The sequence below is a fragment of the Cyprinodon tularosa genome, unplaced genomic scaffold (genome assembly GCF_016077235.1).
Source record: "Cyprinodon tularosa strain WSP-4 unplaced genomic scaffold, ASM1607723v1 ctg428, whole genome shotgun sequence".
NCBI classification, from domain to species: Eukaryota; Metazoa; Chordata; class Actinopteri; order Cyprinodontiformes; family Cyprinodontidae; genus Cyprinodon; species Cyprinodon tularosa.
Genome location: NW_024039150.1, coordinates 233,526 through 250,316, shown reverse-complemented (window position 1 = coordinate 250,316; position 16,791 = coordinate 233,526). Strand labels below are relative to the sequence as shown.

The window sequence follows — 16,791 nt, the reverse complement described above, 5'->3', positions numbered from 1 at the left end:
CTTACACACAATGTCGTCTTTATCAACATCGTGCAAATCTGGACTTGCTGATTATGGCTCCGAGCAAATAAGAGGTCTGTGAAAACAAAATGTAAAGCTATGATCGGTATCCATTACCTTTTACCGCAGAATGAAAGCATATTCTTTAAATCTTACCCTTGCTCCGGTTCATAGCGCCTGCAATTAGTCTCCGAGTTGTTAAGACGGCGTACTGCTTCCTGTAAATCACAAAAAATGCACTTTAATAAAGCTTGTTCTTGCAAGGCTAGGCTAGATAGGCTAATAGCTAGGCTGCTATTAGCCATAGCTCAGGCTAGGCCGCTTTTAGCTTAGCAGGCAGTAATCGAACATATATTTACCGCTAGCATCTCTTCTTTGAGTTCGTCTTGTTCGATGCAGAGTCGCCATCGCGTCCAAGAGGAGTTTTAGGGTGGCCAGATGTCCGGCTTTAGGGCGGACAGTCCGGATTTTCATTGCACTGTCCGGCGTCCGGCGCTGCACCCAGCCGGACGTGTATTTGTCCTCCTTTACTCCCAGATTCCACATACTCCGTCAGCGCTCCGCCCCGCTCACTTACGGAGTACTTGTCTGTCATGTAAATCAATGAGGTTTCTTGGAGATCGTACAGAGCATGCGCGAGATGAACCAGGGTGTCCGCGGATCAATAAAAATAATTAAAAAATAGCATTAAAATAGCATTAAATTAGAGTCACTCATTCCTGTATGAACCCTGTGAGCGCTTAATTTAATATGACATATTAAAAAAATCCCACCATCATCCAGCATATGTTCAGTTTCTGCCCAAATATATATTTATATTTTTGTAGATTTTTGTAACGGGGATAAGGATAATTCAAAACTGCTTTTTTTTAATGAACTTGTTCACTACTTCCAAACTCAGCATCTTTTTTCATTCCTGTAATAAGAAGTTTCTTTTGAATGGATTTGATTAAAGTTTAAGTCCCTCGGTATAAAATAAATATTTTGATGGAGATGAGAAATCTGCTTCCTCGTTGGTGAATAACCAATAGTTTGGATCCAATCATTTAAATAAACGGTGTTAGTTTTTTTTTTTTTTATATATATATAAGAATTGTGCTATAATTTCTAGTCACCGATCTGTTGCTGCTATATTTTAATTTGACGAACCGGAATTTGTCGATGTTCTTTTTCCTGTTTGGTGCAATTGCAATTGCGGATGTTGACCTGGCCAGACCGTATGACCACAGTGTACCAATCTTCTGATGGCTACTTCCAACAGGATAATGCGCCATGTTATAAAGTGAATCATCTCAGACTCATTTCTTGAAACCTTTCCCCTTAAGTAATTGTGAATTGAGCATATTGACAGACAATATTAAATTTTTTATCTTAAATGCAATTTTTTTTTTAAAATAATTACTGCTCTAAATGTATTGCTCTGTCAGCTAAAGATCTGTTTTGGTCTCTATACTTTAATTAAATAAATAAATTCAAGCTAAAATGTGAGAGGCTATACTAAGCCTGATCTCTTTGTATCAGAGATTTTCTTCCTCAGAAAGATGTCACTTGGGGTAAAACCCCCCCTGCAACCCTGGTTTGCATTTGTATAGCTCACAGCATGTTCATTTACATGTTAAAGCCTCCCCTAGAATTCCATGGGGGGAACACTGCCTAAGAAATTCCACGTCAATTTCTGACAATTTACGGGAGTTTTCGACGAAGCCTGCAAATTGCCGTAAACTGCCGCTAACCTGAAGTTCCACGACAATCTAAAGTGCTCTCTTTATTGACGAAAATCCCACTTTTCATGCAGTGATAGTAAGGAGCAAAGCAGATTACTTAAGTTCTGTCTGGAATATAAAGCATTGCTTCTGGAAGAATATGCTTCCATTCAAACTTTAATGCATCTCTTTCTGAGTTTTAAAAGGCTGAAGGAAAGAAATTATGTTCAAACACAAACATAATGTCAAAACAAATTATTTTGATGTATATAAACACAATAGATCAACTGTTCTTTTTATAGCCCTGAGTGGTATAAATAAAATCAAAATGATAGAAACCAGAATGAAAGAGAGGGAAAGAAAAAAAAATAAGTACACAATACATAAACTACAAAACATGACAACAACTACTGAATGTTATAATCCATTCTGAAAGCATAAGTTTTAAGCCTCGCTTAAAAACAAAACAAAACAAAAACAACTAAAAGAATGCAGAGCTGTCATCTGGGAATGTTAAAAAAAAAAGCTCTGCTCTGCTACCTCCTTCCCTAAAAGTGGTTAATTTATCATACTTTCTCATCTCCTATAATGTTGATACATTATAATATGTCAATTTCCATGGGAGCATTTAAAGAATAAAAAAAAAAATTCTTATATTAGGTGTATTTACCCTTAATTTGAGTGGGTAAATAAGATGATTTGCTGATGGAATGAGCATTGTTACTCTAAAAATAAGTTATTAGATAAAATGCACTTGAAATAAGAAAAAATACTTATTTAGTGTTACGTTTTTTTTTGACAGATTCTAATTTTTTGTGTGATCGACGAATACGGATATTTATGTTCAGCTCCATTAATCCTGACCGGTTCATGTTTTAAAGAGATGCTCTAATGCACTTTCTGCATTGGCCCATCTGGGAAAGTTGATTTATAGCCTAATGTTTGAATAATATGTAATATCAATATCTGCCATGCTTGAACTGAGATGGAAAAATGATGACAGTAGTAGGACGCAAATGTTTTTCCAGGAACTGAGCAGAAAAATGCTACTGGAAACTTTAATGGATTAAATTTCTAAGCTCCAAAATCAAACTGACCTACTTAATAGTAACCTTTAAAACGTAGGTTACTCACTGGGAAATTTCCTTTATGGCTAAATATAGGCTTACAACTGGCAAAGCAAGAGGTTTGAGGTCTTTGGCCCTTCAGGGCACAGAAACAACAGGTCACAGGGGGCCTTACTATGGTGACTTGGCTGTGGCTCCCTTTTGGCCCTATTTGCCTGGATGCCTCTGTGCATTGGGTATAGTATCTCTGATTATAAATAATCTCCTATTAGGGGCACCTTTTTTAACTAAAATGTTTGAAGTATAAAAAATGGTATTCCTTTTTTTTAAGCAGATTTACAACATCTTAATTGGAAAAATGTAAAACCAATACTTATCCTCCATTTTCAGTTCCAAATCCAGAGAAATTAATCATTTACTGGTTTGCAAGCTTTTCTCAGTCGGCGACCTTTCATTTAAAATACATTTTTAGAGCAGCACTCCGACTAAAATTTTTGGACAGTGGAACACAGAAAATTCAACAGCAGTAAAACACATTATAATCAAATAAAATATTCTTCAAATCACAAAACTAATCCCTTAACAGTGTAATTATTTTAGATCTAACAGTTTATTTTCCTTGCAAAAAAAAGTAAACAAAGAAAAAAAAAGTCCCGTCCCACTGGGAGGAGGGAGAGGAAGGTCTGGGAGTAAGAGATAAAGCGGAAGGTGACCAGTATATTATGAAACATAATTCTACATTTCTATCCACCTATACCTGTTAAAAATGGTAATTTCCTCCCCAGCAACTGAATCCTTTACTTTGGAAATAACTGATTTAGATATAAGACTGACCCACATAACCCACAGCCTCCCAGTCTAAGAGGATCCCATTCTAGAGGATAAAACAGCTGAAAGCCCACCGAGGGAGAGATGATAGAACCTGGAGCAGAACCTCAACTCGGTTCTATAAAACAAACCAACCCAGCATGGTGCTCCCATAAATGTAAGACAAATAGACATAGGCTCTGTTCGAAAACCTAGGACGTGTCCTCCAAGGACGCGGTCTACCTAGACTGTTCCTTCGAAGTCCTTGAAAACAAGGAGACCGGAAGAGTTTAGGCTGTGAATTGGACCAGGTATACCCTTCGGCGGGTTTTACCGCTGTATGCTCTGTTGCTTAGCAACCGTAAACGTTGACACACAAAGCAGGAAAAGAATGAATACAGAAGTTTTCAAAACTGTTTATTTATTTCTTTTTTATTGTGAAGTGAACAAAGACTACACTCACAAGAATCCAGAATGGAATAAAGGTTTCAACCACCGGGAGCAGGAACAAATAAGATCAAATGTTATGATAGAAACCTTAGTCAGTTAAATAACCTGATGCTGTCATTCTGCACATCTCTGATGTTGATGCTATTTTCAAATATCCATTACTGTAAAAATGTCCATAGCTGCATATTGGTTATTTATTCCCCAGTTTTATATTGTTAAAACACTTTACATTATTGTATTGTTTATATTTTAACTCCTCCCTATTATGTTATTCTTATACATTTTTCTAAGGTCCTCATTTGTGTGACCATTTAATAATATTTCTGCTGCTGTAAATTTGCCCATTGTGGGACAATGAGGGGATTTTCTATTCTATTCTATAAAAGGGTTAGAAATATATAAGTAAATCTAAACAATGTATTTATAAAAAATATATCTGCAAAATCTCTAATATTCAACAACAAAAAATACGTAGTTAAGCATATTGTGCAAAACAGCAATAAAAAGATAAAAATCCTATCAGATTTATAGTCCCCACTCTGCAAATATATTAGAATCTGTCCTTAAATTACAGCCAAACCCATTTACACAGTAACAGATTAAAACCTTTAGATAAATCAAACACTACCGCCACATATCTGACTCAATAACCATTAAAAAAACTATTTTTCATTAATCTCAGACGGAACTATTACTTGACTTGTATTACATTAAACTGAACTTCCAATTTTCACCACTGTTCGGCGCGAAGTAACCTTTACTCTGATCACAGCTTGCTTGGTCTCGCAATGAATCCTGGGATATCCAAGAATACCGAGGATACATCGGACCCGTCCTTCAAATCAGGCAAAAAGAAGGACGCATTTTAAGGCCGCATAACGAGGACTCTTGGAATCCGACCAGACCTCGGCGTAATCGGCCTTCGAATCCGGTCTTCTAAGGATGCGTCCTAGGTTTTTGAACAGAGCAATAGAGTATCTATGGATTCGTCTGCCATGTTTCATCTGAAGCTGTTTGGAGGAAACAGCCTTTAAAAGCCTTTGGTTGAATTCCTCTTCCTGCTCTGTCTTCTGTCAGATTACAGTCAGCTATTTAGAAATCTAAATTATGTACGGGAAAGTTTAAGATTATGTCTCAGAGAAAAATGTTAATTAGTTTATGGAAATATAATTACAAAATCAAGATTCCTCACAGTGTAAGATTCTTTTTTTTTTTTTTTTTTTCTATTTACTAATTTAATTAGTATTTGAAATACATTGGTGTGCTTAGTATTAAAACAGTTAATGATTTTATCAGAACTGGGGTTAGTAGGTTTAGGGTACTTAGTTACCATTGAACAACCCTAATGATTGAACCATGTGGGACAAAGCTCTGCATTGCAAACACCCAGACCATCTAAATATTACAAATTAACTAACGTTCATGTTTCTACTGTAGAACAGGGGTCTTCACCGTTTTCCAGGCAAAGGACCCCCAAACTGATGGCGAGATGGAGCGGGGACGCCATAATTATATATATTGTATAAAATTGTGTTATATCAAACTGGTCCTATAGTCACTCTATTACAGATGGAGTCATGTAATGAAAGTAATTTCACCCTGAGTTTATTAAAGTCTGTTTCTGATTCCTGGTTGATGGGACAGGTGTTATGAATGAAACGGTGTCCAGCTTGAAAGAGCTCATGTGTGTCGCTGAATGTGTGCATTGATGACTAAAAGGCATCTTCTGCTTCATTTATCTGTTCACTACAGTGTGTTGAATTCATTTTAATTTGTATTTAAAGACATTTCAATTAGTGGAAAAAATTGCAGAAAAAAAAGTCTAATCAAACAAAACTTTCGCGACCCCCTCTGTGGAGCCCCTAGGGGTTGCGGACCCCCTGTTGACGACCTCAGTTCTAGACCGTGGCAGAAAACCCACAGATGTAAGAGGAGAACAAGCACCCTTAATAATAATTGAACTTCATTGATCTCACATCTGAGAAATTCACTCTCTGCATTTAACCCATCCCCTTGGGGAGCAGTGTGGGGTTAAGGGTCTTGCTTAGAGAACCAGAGGGGCAGTATGTGGGGATTGAACCGGGTACCTGCAACCTACTGTACTCAGAGCACAAATGCACTGCTCTGGCCCACTAGGCCAACACCCCCGCCCAACCTTATTCCAGTAGTTGGGATTTGAACCCACAGCAGTTTTACAGCAAGGTAACAGTGCCAACCACTTCCCTGTTGTGCTGCTGTGTCTTTATAGGGGGCATAAATATCTGTTTTCATATAAAATCTGAACTGTTTTTCCATCCTTCTCTGCTCTCCCTTTGCAGCTGGGTCCAGTTCCCTCCAGGCTTAGAAATCCATCACTATCATCCTTTAATGCAACCATTTCCTCCCTTTTTTTCACCGTCTACTTCAATATCTTAGCAAACCAGCTCAAAATACATTTGTAAGATCCTTGGCTCCTTTTTTTACTCTGTGTCACAGGTAAGATTAACAGATATTAAAATGGGGTCACAATGATTTACAAAGGTACACAAAAAAGCAATTCCTAGTCTGTCGTCTTCTTCCTATATGCAACATTAATAATGTGACAGAGTTAAAGCAGGATTAATACCCTTAGGAGTCTCCTGGGTACCAAGGCTCCAATGCCTGTAGGCTATGGAGCTCAGAGACTCATTCCCTGTACACCCTACAGGGGCCTGGAGCTTTAATCTCCAGGGGCCTCTAGGAACCCAAACCTGTTTTTCTCAACAATATGATTCTGAAAATAGAAAGTGTGGCTGAACGGCACTGTGGTCTCGGCTTCAAGCCGGCTTCACACATACAGTAACTTGTTTGTCTGACAGATCTGCTTTCTTCTCCCCATGTCTTCCTGTCTGACTCATCTGGTTTTGCGGATGACGCATTTTGCTTCGTCATCCGTCACAAATAGTCTCAATCTATGAATGACAGAGGGGAGCTTTCCATCATGCTTCAGTGTAACAGTGTCGGTAGGAATGACCACATTGACTAGACAGGTTTCTATTTGTGACAGAACAGAGGGTGCACGGATGAAGGAATCAGTGTGAAGCTCAAGCTTCTGAGATTCACAAATAGGAAAGATCAGACCCCATACGGAAAAAAGTCCTGGTGAATTTTAAAAATACAGAATCAATTTAATACAACTTAAAGTCGTAGGGAAACAACTTTTCCAACCGTTGCATTTCCAAACTCTCCCGCCAGGGCGGCAGAAGCTTGGTTTGGTGTAGAAGGCTTACATCCGTACATGTTTGAACGCTGCCAGTTCTGTTAGCTCTACGCCTGCTGAAGACACAGACGTCCATCCCCGTGAACACTGGGACGGAACTCAATGGGAAAGGAAATTATTCTGATTTCTTATTTCAACCGTTGCGTATATAAGCTGCGGCATATGAATCAAGATGCTATAAACAGAATCATTTGATTGACAGATTGATATATGATTGGCTGAATTTAGGTGTACAAGCTGACTGGCCTGCATAGAATAACGAAAAAAACAACAACACAGATTTTAAGACAGGATTTTTTTTTTAAATAGAAATTTTCTAAATTTTAAGACAGCATCGTCTGATAAAGAGTACATTTATATACATGTTTAAGCCAGAATGATTTGAGATTTAAATATGATTTCCCTACAACTTAAAGCACATAAATAATAATAATAATGAAATAAATTATAATAATTTAATAAAAAAGTAAAAACAGAAACAGAGGATAAAAAAGGATATTTATGGATATTTATTTATTTATACCTAAAGGCTTTTGCCCAACAACTCCCAGAAAGAATGAGAACCTGTATAACATTGTTTTTTCTAGAGTGGAGTTGGGCTGGGCTGATCAGAGCATTCAGTGAGGGAGTTTTTCAGTATGTCTGCACCGCAAACAGCTGTGGAGTGAATTTTCTTCCATTATTGTTGCAAGAAAATAGCACATTTTGTTAAAAAAAAAAATAATAATAAGGTTTGTAAATGGAAACTAAAAGAAAATGCTATTCAAGTATGAAACATATCTTACTGTGCTGCTGTCTTGGATAATTATTTTCAAATGATCTTATATTAAATAATATAATCCTTTTTGTCATATTTTATTTTATCAAGTTTTTTTATATTTTATTTTTTCAATTTTTTATGTGTTATTCAAATCTTTTCAAATTCTTTTTTTTCTCCTACTTTTGCTTTTCCTAATTTTATTTTTTTTAAAGATTGAGTTTTGCAATTTTACAAATTGATTATATTCAAATTGCAATTCCAGATCACATTCTTTTCGCTTCTGGGTCAAAGTGAGAAGCGAGGACACATTTCTATCATACATTTCAAAAGGTATGAAGTTAGCAACAAGACTTCTATAGTTTAATGTGGGTGTAAAAGTGTTTATTTGCATCGGGCTTAAAGTGAAAAAAAAATGTAATTCAAAAAAGATTTAATATGGTAAAAATTGAAGATAATTTGAAAACATGAAATTTGAGAAAACTGTAAAGACACCTAAAAAAAACGTTCAGTGATATTTCTGGATTGCATTTTTTTCCTTAAAATTTCTATTTAACAAAATATGTTCTTTGTTTGCAACAATAATGGACCAAAATTCACTCCATACAGCAGCTGAACAATTTCAGTCCAAGCCCGTCATTAAACTAAGAAGTCTACGGCCATCAGCTCCTCAGAGTTACCATGACAACCTCGTCTGCTTCTAAAAAAGATGTTCAAACCTTGGATACTCTTTTCTGAACAGTAAACTTAACGCCTGCACATCATTCTGACATATATGCTGTGTCTCTTTTTAAAGCAGCAGCACATATATACAGATTTAATTACACACAAGTGGATCACTTACAGGCTAGGGGAAAACTTAAGGTAATTGCTTGCACTGAATTTTTATTTAAGGGAAGACAAAGCAAATAGGCAAAATATAAAATCCTGTCCTCAAAAATAAAATAAAAAATATAACACTACAATAGGTTTACATTAAACTCTCATTTAATCCACAAAACATATCAGTAGCTTCTGCCAGGATTAACGGGAAGAAAAGTCCTGCTGTCTTCATATTTGTCTCCTGGTTTTACAGAGGTTGAGGTTTTTATCTGAATATAAATGTACACAATTAGAATTTTCCATTTTAGTTCTCTCCAGGGAGGATGGGGAAGATGAAGTTTAATGAAGAAGTGATGAGGAGTGAAAGGAAGACAAAAACATGTTAGGATTGACAGAAAGGGAGGACGATGAGGCAGAGTGTGAGGAAAGGGGAGTGAAGATGTCTGCTGGGAATCATTCGGGTGAGAGAACATTTTACTCTTCTGGGGAATCTGTGTGAAACCAAATTATTACAGACAACGCAATTACACAGACTGCCATCCAGAAGAGATGGAGACAAAACCTGCGTAACGGAGGAGCACAGAGACTGAAAATGAAAGCGGTTATATTGGTGTAAAACACTGGGAGGTTTAACTGCTTGATCTATAGAATAGAAATGAAAGGAAAGAGCAAAACAAGAAAGGAAAAAAGTTTTTATTTTAATTTTTTATATAACCTAAGTTTGATTTAAATAAAAAAATAGAATTTACTTTTTAATTTATCAGTCAATTAACAATAAATGTATGGGTATGCTTCATTAGAAAATACGTTAAACACCACTTTATCTAGATTCATAAACGGGTTAATTAACACCAAGTTACAAGAGAAAATCAATAACAAATGTGTCTTATTCAGACAAAATTAATAAATGGCTCCCAGTGCAGCATAGATTTTTATTTTTATATTTTATTTTTTTCCATCCTTAAATTATATATTAAGCTTACCTTTAGGTGAAATAACCAATGTTGAATAGGTTTTTTAGTACATTATAGTAAGGCGGAAAAGTATCAGAGTTTTAAAGACCAGTGCCGTCTGCGATAAAGAAGTAAACCCCTATTTGACCACAGATTTCTCAAAGAGTAGAACTTTTTTATCTAGTTAAAGGTTGAGGATTAGATAATAGTTCAAATCAAATTGAATTATATATGGTGAATCCTCCACAGACCCTTCTATCATCAAAGAATAAGTACATTTTGGTTCCAAACAAACATAAACAGAGACACAGCATCCAGGGGTATTTTGTGGTTATTATTTTCTGCAAAACATTCACACATCTCTGTACATCAGTGCAACAGGTTTTCTTCCTGGCATTCACAGAACGGGAGACGGGTTTACTTTCCTTTAAAATCACCCTGGCCAAATGTAAATTCAAGTAAAAGATAAACACAAAATAACTCATTACTCAAAACATAAATAGTCTGCTCCACATTGTTTCACCCCTTTAACCCCCATGTCCTATTAGCCTTGAGCTAACAGTTCAATTCAGTTTATTTCTATAGCGCCAATTCACGACACAAGTCATCTCAAGGTACTATAGAGTTCAACCAGATCATAGTCAAATTGATTAAAAGTTTTCTATCTAAGGAAAACCAGTTGATTGCATCGACTCATTGACTCAAATACAATCCCTCACACTAAGCATGCTTGTAGCGACAGTGGAGAGGAAGAACTCCCTTTTAACAGGAGGAAACCTCCAGCAGAATCAGGCTCAGTGTGAGCGGCCATCTGCTGAGGCCGACTGGGTTCAAGGAGACAGAAGCAGAGATACAAAAAGCAACTGTTAAAGGCGGCCCCATACAGGAAACACACAGCCAGGCAGACGAGCTCCGAGCCAACTCCCATGTCAGAGGATGAAGAGAGCACATTCACAGTCAGAGAAATAGGACTACTCTGAAAAACAGGCCGATCTCCAACATCTATAAAATGTGACACAGGTAACACATGATAACACATCTTTAGAGGGTCTCCATTCAGCATACACAGCAAAAATATAGGGCCAACCTGTCTCACTGGTATCACTATCATGCTATTTATTCATTAACCCATGTTGTAATAATGTTACCTACAAAACATTCAGAGTTGCCTGTACATCAGTAAACCAGGCTCTCCTCTAGGGATTCATAAACATTATATACATAGATGCCTCATGTATGCTGTCAGTGGCGAAGCCGACTCCCCTAGAGGGCGGCCATTCTGGAGCCAGCCGGGGACGGAGCGACCGAACCCGACCCGGTGACGGTATGCTTCCCCGGTAAGGCAGGTGGAGGAAAGCACAGGGGCCACACCTACCATCACTGTGTCGGGTTCGGTCGCTCCGTCCCCCGCTGGCTCCGGATCCGGAGCAGCTCAGGAGCTGATGGCTCAGTTCGGTGCCCGGTGTGTTTCGACTACGTGCTGCACTGTAGTCGACCAAAATCCCAGACGATTTTGAAATCCCCCCAGGACATTTTTTTAGGTATGAAAAGTAGGAAATGTCAGAAAAAGACGTCTGGTCACCCTAAAATACACAGTATCTTACCTTTATTGTTGTTGTAGTATATGTACGTTAAAGGCATTATTTCATAGGTGAATTAGTAAAAAAGAAGGTTAATGACTAAAATTGGCTAAACTGACTAATAACTAACAATACACAATAGCATGACATAATACGTTTCAGTAAAATTTAGTATGCAACCAGAGGGAACTACTGAGTTATGTAATTTTCTTTTTAAAAACACCATATAGTGTGAATTCACCTTTATGTAAAGCCATTACTTTCTATAGTCTGTGTATTGGAGCTAAATTCCTTATTATACCTTCTGTAAATATCTTTTCAACATTTTTCTTTACCAAACCTGATTAAAATGATAGAAATTCGTACGGTGAAAGTTTTCTTTTAGTGTTCACCAGATAATGCATTTAGTAAAAAATTTTTTTAATGATTTTATTGTTTTTGATCTTAGGCACTGAATGGCAAAAATTGCATCAACACAAATGTTGAAGAAGCTGTATGCAATAGCAAATTAATATTTGGCCCATAATGCAACAGTTCAGCAACTGATTTAAGGCGACTGGTAGCGAAAAAAATGGGCATCACCAGAAAGACAGGCAGAGTGGATGACCAGTACAAACAGACAAATGAGACACTACACAGAAATGGAAAGGAACAGGATTGCTCTGTAATCTAATGATAATGACAACTGTGTGCGTCAACTCCAGCTCTAATTATCTGTCACACACTGAAATGGAAAAAGTCTTCAGGGAGCGCGTGCAGGAACAAGGAAGAGGAGGAAAAAGCAGAATGGACAGAGGCAGCATACAGTAGAGTACACATGTTAAGATCCAAGCCTAGTTCCTCTTTGGCTTCTTAAATGCGGCTTTTAAAAAAAACAAACAACAAAAAAGGGATTATTTGAATTATTAAGGCAATGATAGAAAGTTCTTCTCTGTTTATATAGGTGTAGAATGTCTACAGCATCTATCTTGAATATCTACAACAGGATAGCACTAGTGGTACAACCAGAATAATCCTAATTAACTGATTATAAAAATAGTCATCATTTAATTTAGTTAGTAAACCAATAACTGTCGATACACAGATTTTAATACATGCCGTTGACTGAAAGAGCAACCCACTTAGAGCAATAATTATGCCAAAACTGTAAAAAAAAAAAAAAATACGCCTACAGCGGAGGCTGTAGGCTTTGCTTTGCGGAGGCGGTCTGGAGCGCTGCGGGGCGGAGACGGAGGATGTGGGATTTCGGGGTAACAGGAGAAGCGCCGCAAGTGACGTTTAGACAACATGTGGTAATTCATAAATGTTTTAAATCAGGTTGAGTCCTGATTAGCCAGCAGGTGGGTTCGGATCTGGACCGCGGTCCACTAATCTGTGACCTTTCCCCTAGTGGTAGTGGACTCTCTGTTGAAGACCTCTGCTCTATAATAATCCTTATTGGAGAAAATGACTGCAATATCGAAACCAACATGACTGCTGGGATTATGGATTATAACGGGAAAATGTGCTAAATAGAGAAGGGTGTATTTGAATCTAAAACTGAATTTAAAAGATGCTACATGAGATTTGGAGTTGTAGGGAAATCATATTTAAAGCTTGCGAACCTTCCGCCACAACAATCCTGCCCCTTTTTATAAACGACCAATCACATTCACTTTATTCACTCGTGTAAAGTCGTGCACTACTCGGGAGAATTCGGAGAATTGCAACAGTTTGAACAGCCGCTTCCCTATGACTTTATAGCTAGACTCTGCTGAACTGTCATCAGCTGCACTAAAGTAAACAGTTGGTAGATTTCTCAGGAGATTATCAATCATAAAATCAGAGCAAGAAGTTGTTTTTTCAAACACAAGTGTTTATTGCATCTCTGAATTTCTCTATATTTTGTATTTTCCCATTTGGCTAATGGTTCCAAAATGTCTAAAATGTACTACTATGATAAATGTCTCTTTTGTCCTCACGGTCTTTAAAAGCAACAAACCAGACCATTCCCATCCTCTCATGTCTGACCTTTTCCATCTCTGTCTGCCTCCCTGCAGTGAGCTCCAACCAGAGCCATGGGGAGTATCCAGACTGTCGGAGTGAGAGGGAATCAGGAGGGGAGGCGTCTCTCCTGGTGTCTCCTCTGGTGGTGGCTGGGATTGTTATAGGACTGGTCCTCTTCCTCTCCTGCATCACCATCATCATCGGCAGCTTACGCAAAGACAGTCGACTCAGAAACCCACACTTTCGCGCCAGCTATGGTCAGTTTTCAGACATTTCAGAGCGTTAAATGTAAGATGAAATGAAAGCATTTAAGGCAGCTGATTCCGCTATAAAATAAAATATTTATCTTTTTGTTTCCAGGGCAAGATGGTTTTTCCTACGGGGGCTCTGCGGGGGAACTGAGGTCCAGCTGTGTAGAGGACTTTTCTCCTGGTTTAGACATTGACTCCTTTGGGGAGAATCTTCCACAGATTAGCAACCTGTATCAGGACTCTCCACCACGGTAAGTACTACAGTACAGGGACAGTGAATATGTATTATACATACAACATAACACTGTGATTCAAAGTACTGAAAAGGTGCAATAACCTTCCACTGCATCGAGATGCATCTAGATGTGCACCAACAGTTATCAGCTTAGGTTAAACATATAGGCAGAACTGTTAGATATAATAATTGAACTCATGAGTAACAATCTTGTTCAGAGCCAAGATCTTTTTAAAGTGCTTTAATTCTCCTCTAGAACTACTTATTTTTTAGTAAAGTAAACAAACACATTGCAAAACCAAACAGCTAAGTGACCAGCAATAGATTTCCATCATGGCAGCCATTTATAGCAAACCTGCATTTGAAGTTCCTAAGAAATGTTTCTTCTGTATTAAAGCACTTGTGAGATCCTTCTCTCATTATGCATATGTCCAAATAACTGAATAAGTTCTGCTGAAATAAATGTCTGTCTACTGAAATGAAATCTTTGTTAAAAAGGTACTTTTTGACAAATTTTTGAATTTTTTTCTTTTTATTGCATCGTTTTGATGTAAAAAGGGGCACATCATTATGTAAATAGACTGCTTTTACAGTGGCTGACGACACTTCCGTCAATATCAGAGAGAGACGAAGACGAAGTAGAGTCATAATAAGAAGGTCAGCTGTCACTGGGAGCAGAGCAACCTTTAGGGTGCAGATCTCTGTGTTTGAGACACATACAGGGTACATAGGAAGCTGTACGTAACACACAAGTGTTGCTTTAAAATCACTTGAATAAACTTTCAATGCAGACACAATGGAATTGCATGAGTTTGCTGATTTTATTAAGGACAAAAGAGACTAGTAGATCGCTTGCAATGATAATAGGGACAGCTTCCAAGGCATGACCGGCCATGGACAAGTCTTGGACACTAAATCCAAAATTAAATTAGTTAAAAATACTGCTGAAAATGAAATAACCGATTTTTTAAAATTTATTTAGAACATCAATATCAATAATATTTAAATATCCAAAGGAAAATCAGCTACCATTAAGTACGTAGACCTAGAAGACACTTCCTGATTTCTGTCCAATACATTTACCTTTTAGTCTGTGTTTGTGTTTTTATTAACTTCATTCAATAATTAAGTACACTATAGAAACATTAAGTTAAGGTACAGTTTTTAGCTTTAAAATTACAATACAGCCTATGATCAGAACTGGTTTCTAGTGGATTTTCTGATAATGATTGGCTTTTGGAACAGATCTCTTACTTTAATCAAACAATAAGTACCGATATCTAAGGTTACAAGAACCATTTCTTACCTGTGAGGCTGAACTGTCTGATGACAGCCTTTTCTTTTTTGAGCTTTTTATATTAGATCCACTAACAGGCATGAAAACATTATCTCCCTTCAAGGTCCTCCTTCATCTGTAGTCTATCAGGCCCTCTGACTTAACTTCTCTTAACTTCTCCAGCAAATTCAGGCATTTTCTGCTCAAAGCGGTTTGACAGAAAAATCTTTTCCAACAGGCTATGTTTGGATGGACCAGTCCAGCTGTCCCTCCTTAGCTTTGCACCTCTGTTCCAGGCAATGCTAATTCTCTTCACTCAAGAAAAGTAATGAAAACTATCTGATGTTGGAGTACTCTTGTACTATCAACTAGCATTGCACAGTTTTAACAGATTAACGCCTTTTTTCCCACAACCTGACATCTACCTGAATGGTTATAGGTGATCTCAGTACAATGAATGACCTCTGATTCCCATTTATGAGCATTTTTTAATCACCCACTTTAGGTCAGAGTTGTCTTTTATTACATCTTTAATAAAAATGGAATGTTACACTTCCCCAGATTTGCAACAATAATTTTAATTTTATTTATTTTATTGATTAAACAAGCTACTTCCATAAAACCTACAATCTTCTTATTTATTGGACCTTTTAGTTGATGAGGGAATAGATGCTCATGTTCTACGGTCAGTTTATGGATGAACAGCATCATGAACTGAGAAAATTAAGATTTACCAGCAAAACAATCCACATTCTGATTAAATACGAAAGCTAAAGGCACTTTTTTTTACTTATTGTATGTCTCTGGTAAAAAAAAAAATATATATATATATATATATATATCATTGTATTTTATATTCTTACTTTTCATGCAACATTTTCTCTTAAATTGTAAAAATCTCTCATTTTCAAACATTTTATAAAGTAAAATTCAAACAAAAACAAAAAACAGAAGTTTTTAGAAAGGGAAGGGATTGAAACATTTTATTTTAGTTTTTTTTGGTGGATAAGGAAATAGTTTTGACAATATATTACCTTATAAAGGGTGAATAGTGAGAGTGCATTCATGCAGTGCACCCCACTCTTTCATCAGTTTGAGCTGTCTTCCTTTTCATGGAGGAGTCTCTGCTTTGCTGCCCTTTGAGAGAATTGGTGAGGAAGGAGGAGATAGAAAGTTTGCTAAAAGCCAGTGTCATGGCATTTTTGATCTAAATGTCAGCTGGTCTAATTGGCAACTTTAATAATTCACATAAATCCCTTCCCTGCAGTGAGCCTCCCCTTCTTTGCACCGCCCTAAATATTCACTCGTTAAATCCAAATGTTTCTGTCTGAGGCCCGATGCTACGTCCTTAATTCAAACGCTGTAATGATAGCTAATATCCTGTTATCTTTATAATGTGGGTTTCAAACTAGAGTTTCTATGCTTCCAGAAAAGCCTACACAACATTTAAATGTATGGTCAAACAGATAAAAAGAGTTTGACATTTATTTTTTTTTAGATTCCTGGTTAAAAAGAAAAAAAAAACAGGTTTGGACAGCATCTTTTACTTCCCCCTCTTCCATTGGATTTTCTCTGACGTTTTAGCAGACTCAGCAGTGAAAAGAAGTGCACCATATGGATCCCGATTCATGCTGATTCCACAACATTGGCCTGTCCTATGTGCATT

General features: G+C 37.1%; 1 protein-coding gene across 1 annotated transcript in view; it reads left to right on the top strand.

Annotated features, from left to right (window-relative positions):
- The window catches only part of bean1 (brain expressed, associated with NEDD4, 1), a 77,362-nt gene that overhangs the window by 54,563 nt on the left and 6,008 nt on the right, over positions 1–16,791 (top strand). Inside the window, exons 3-4 of the mRNA XM_038299386.1 lie at positions 13,417–13,620; positions 13,724–13,865. Coding sequence (XP_038155314.1) covers positions 13,417–13,620; positions 13,724–13,865 — 346 coding nt within the window. The remainder of the gene's footprint in view (positions 1–13,416; positions 13,621–13,723; positions 13,866–16,791) is intronic.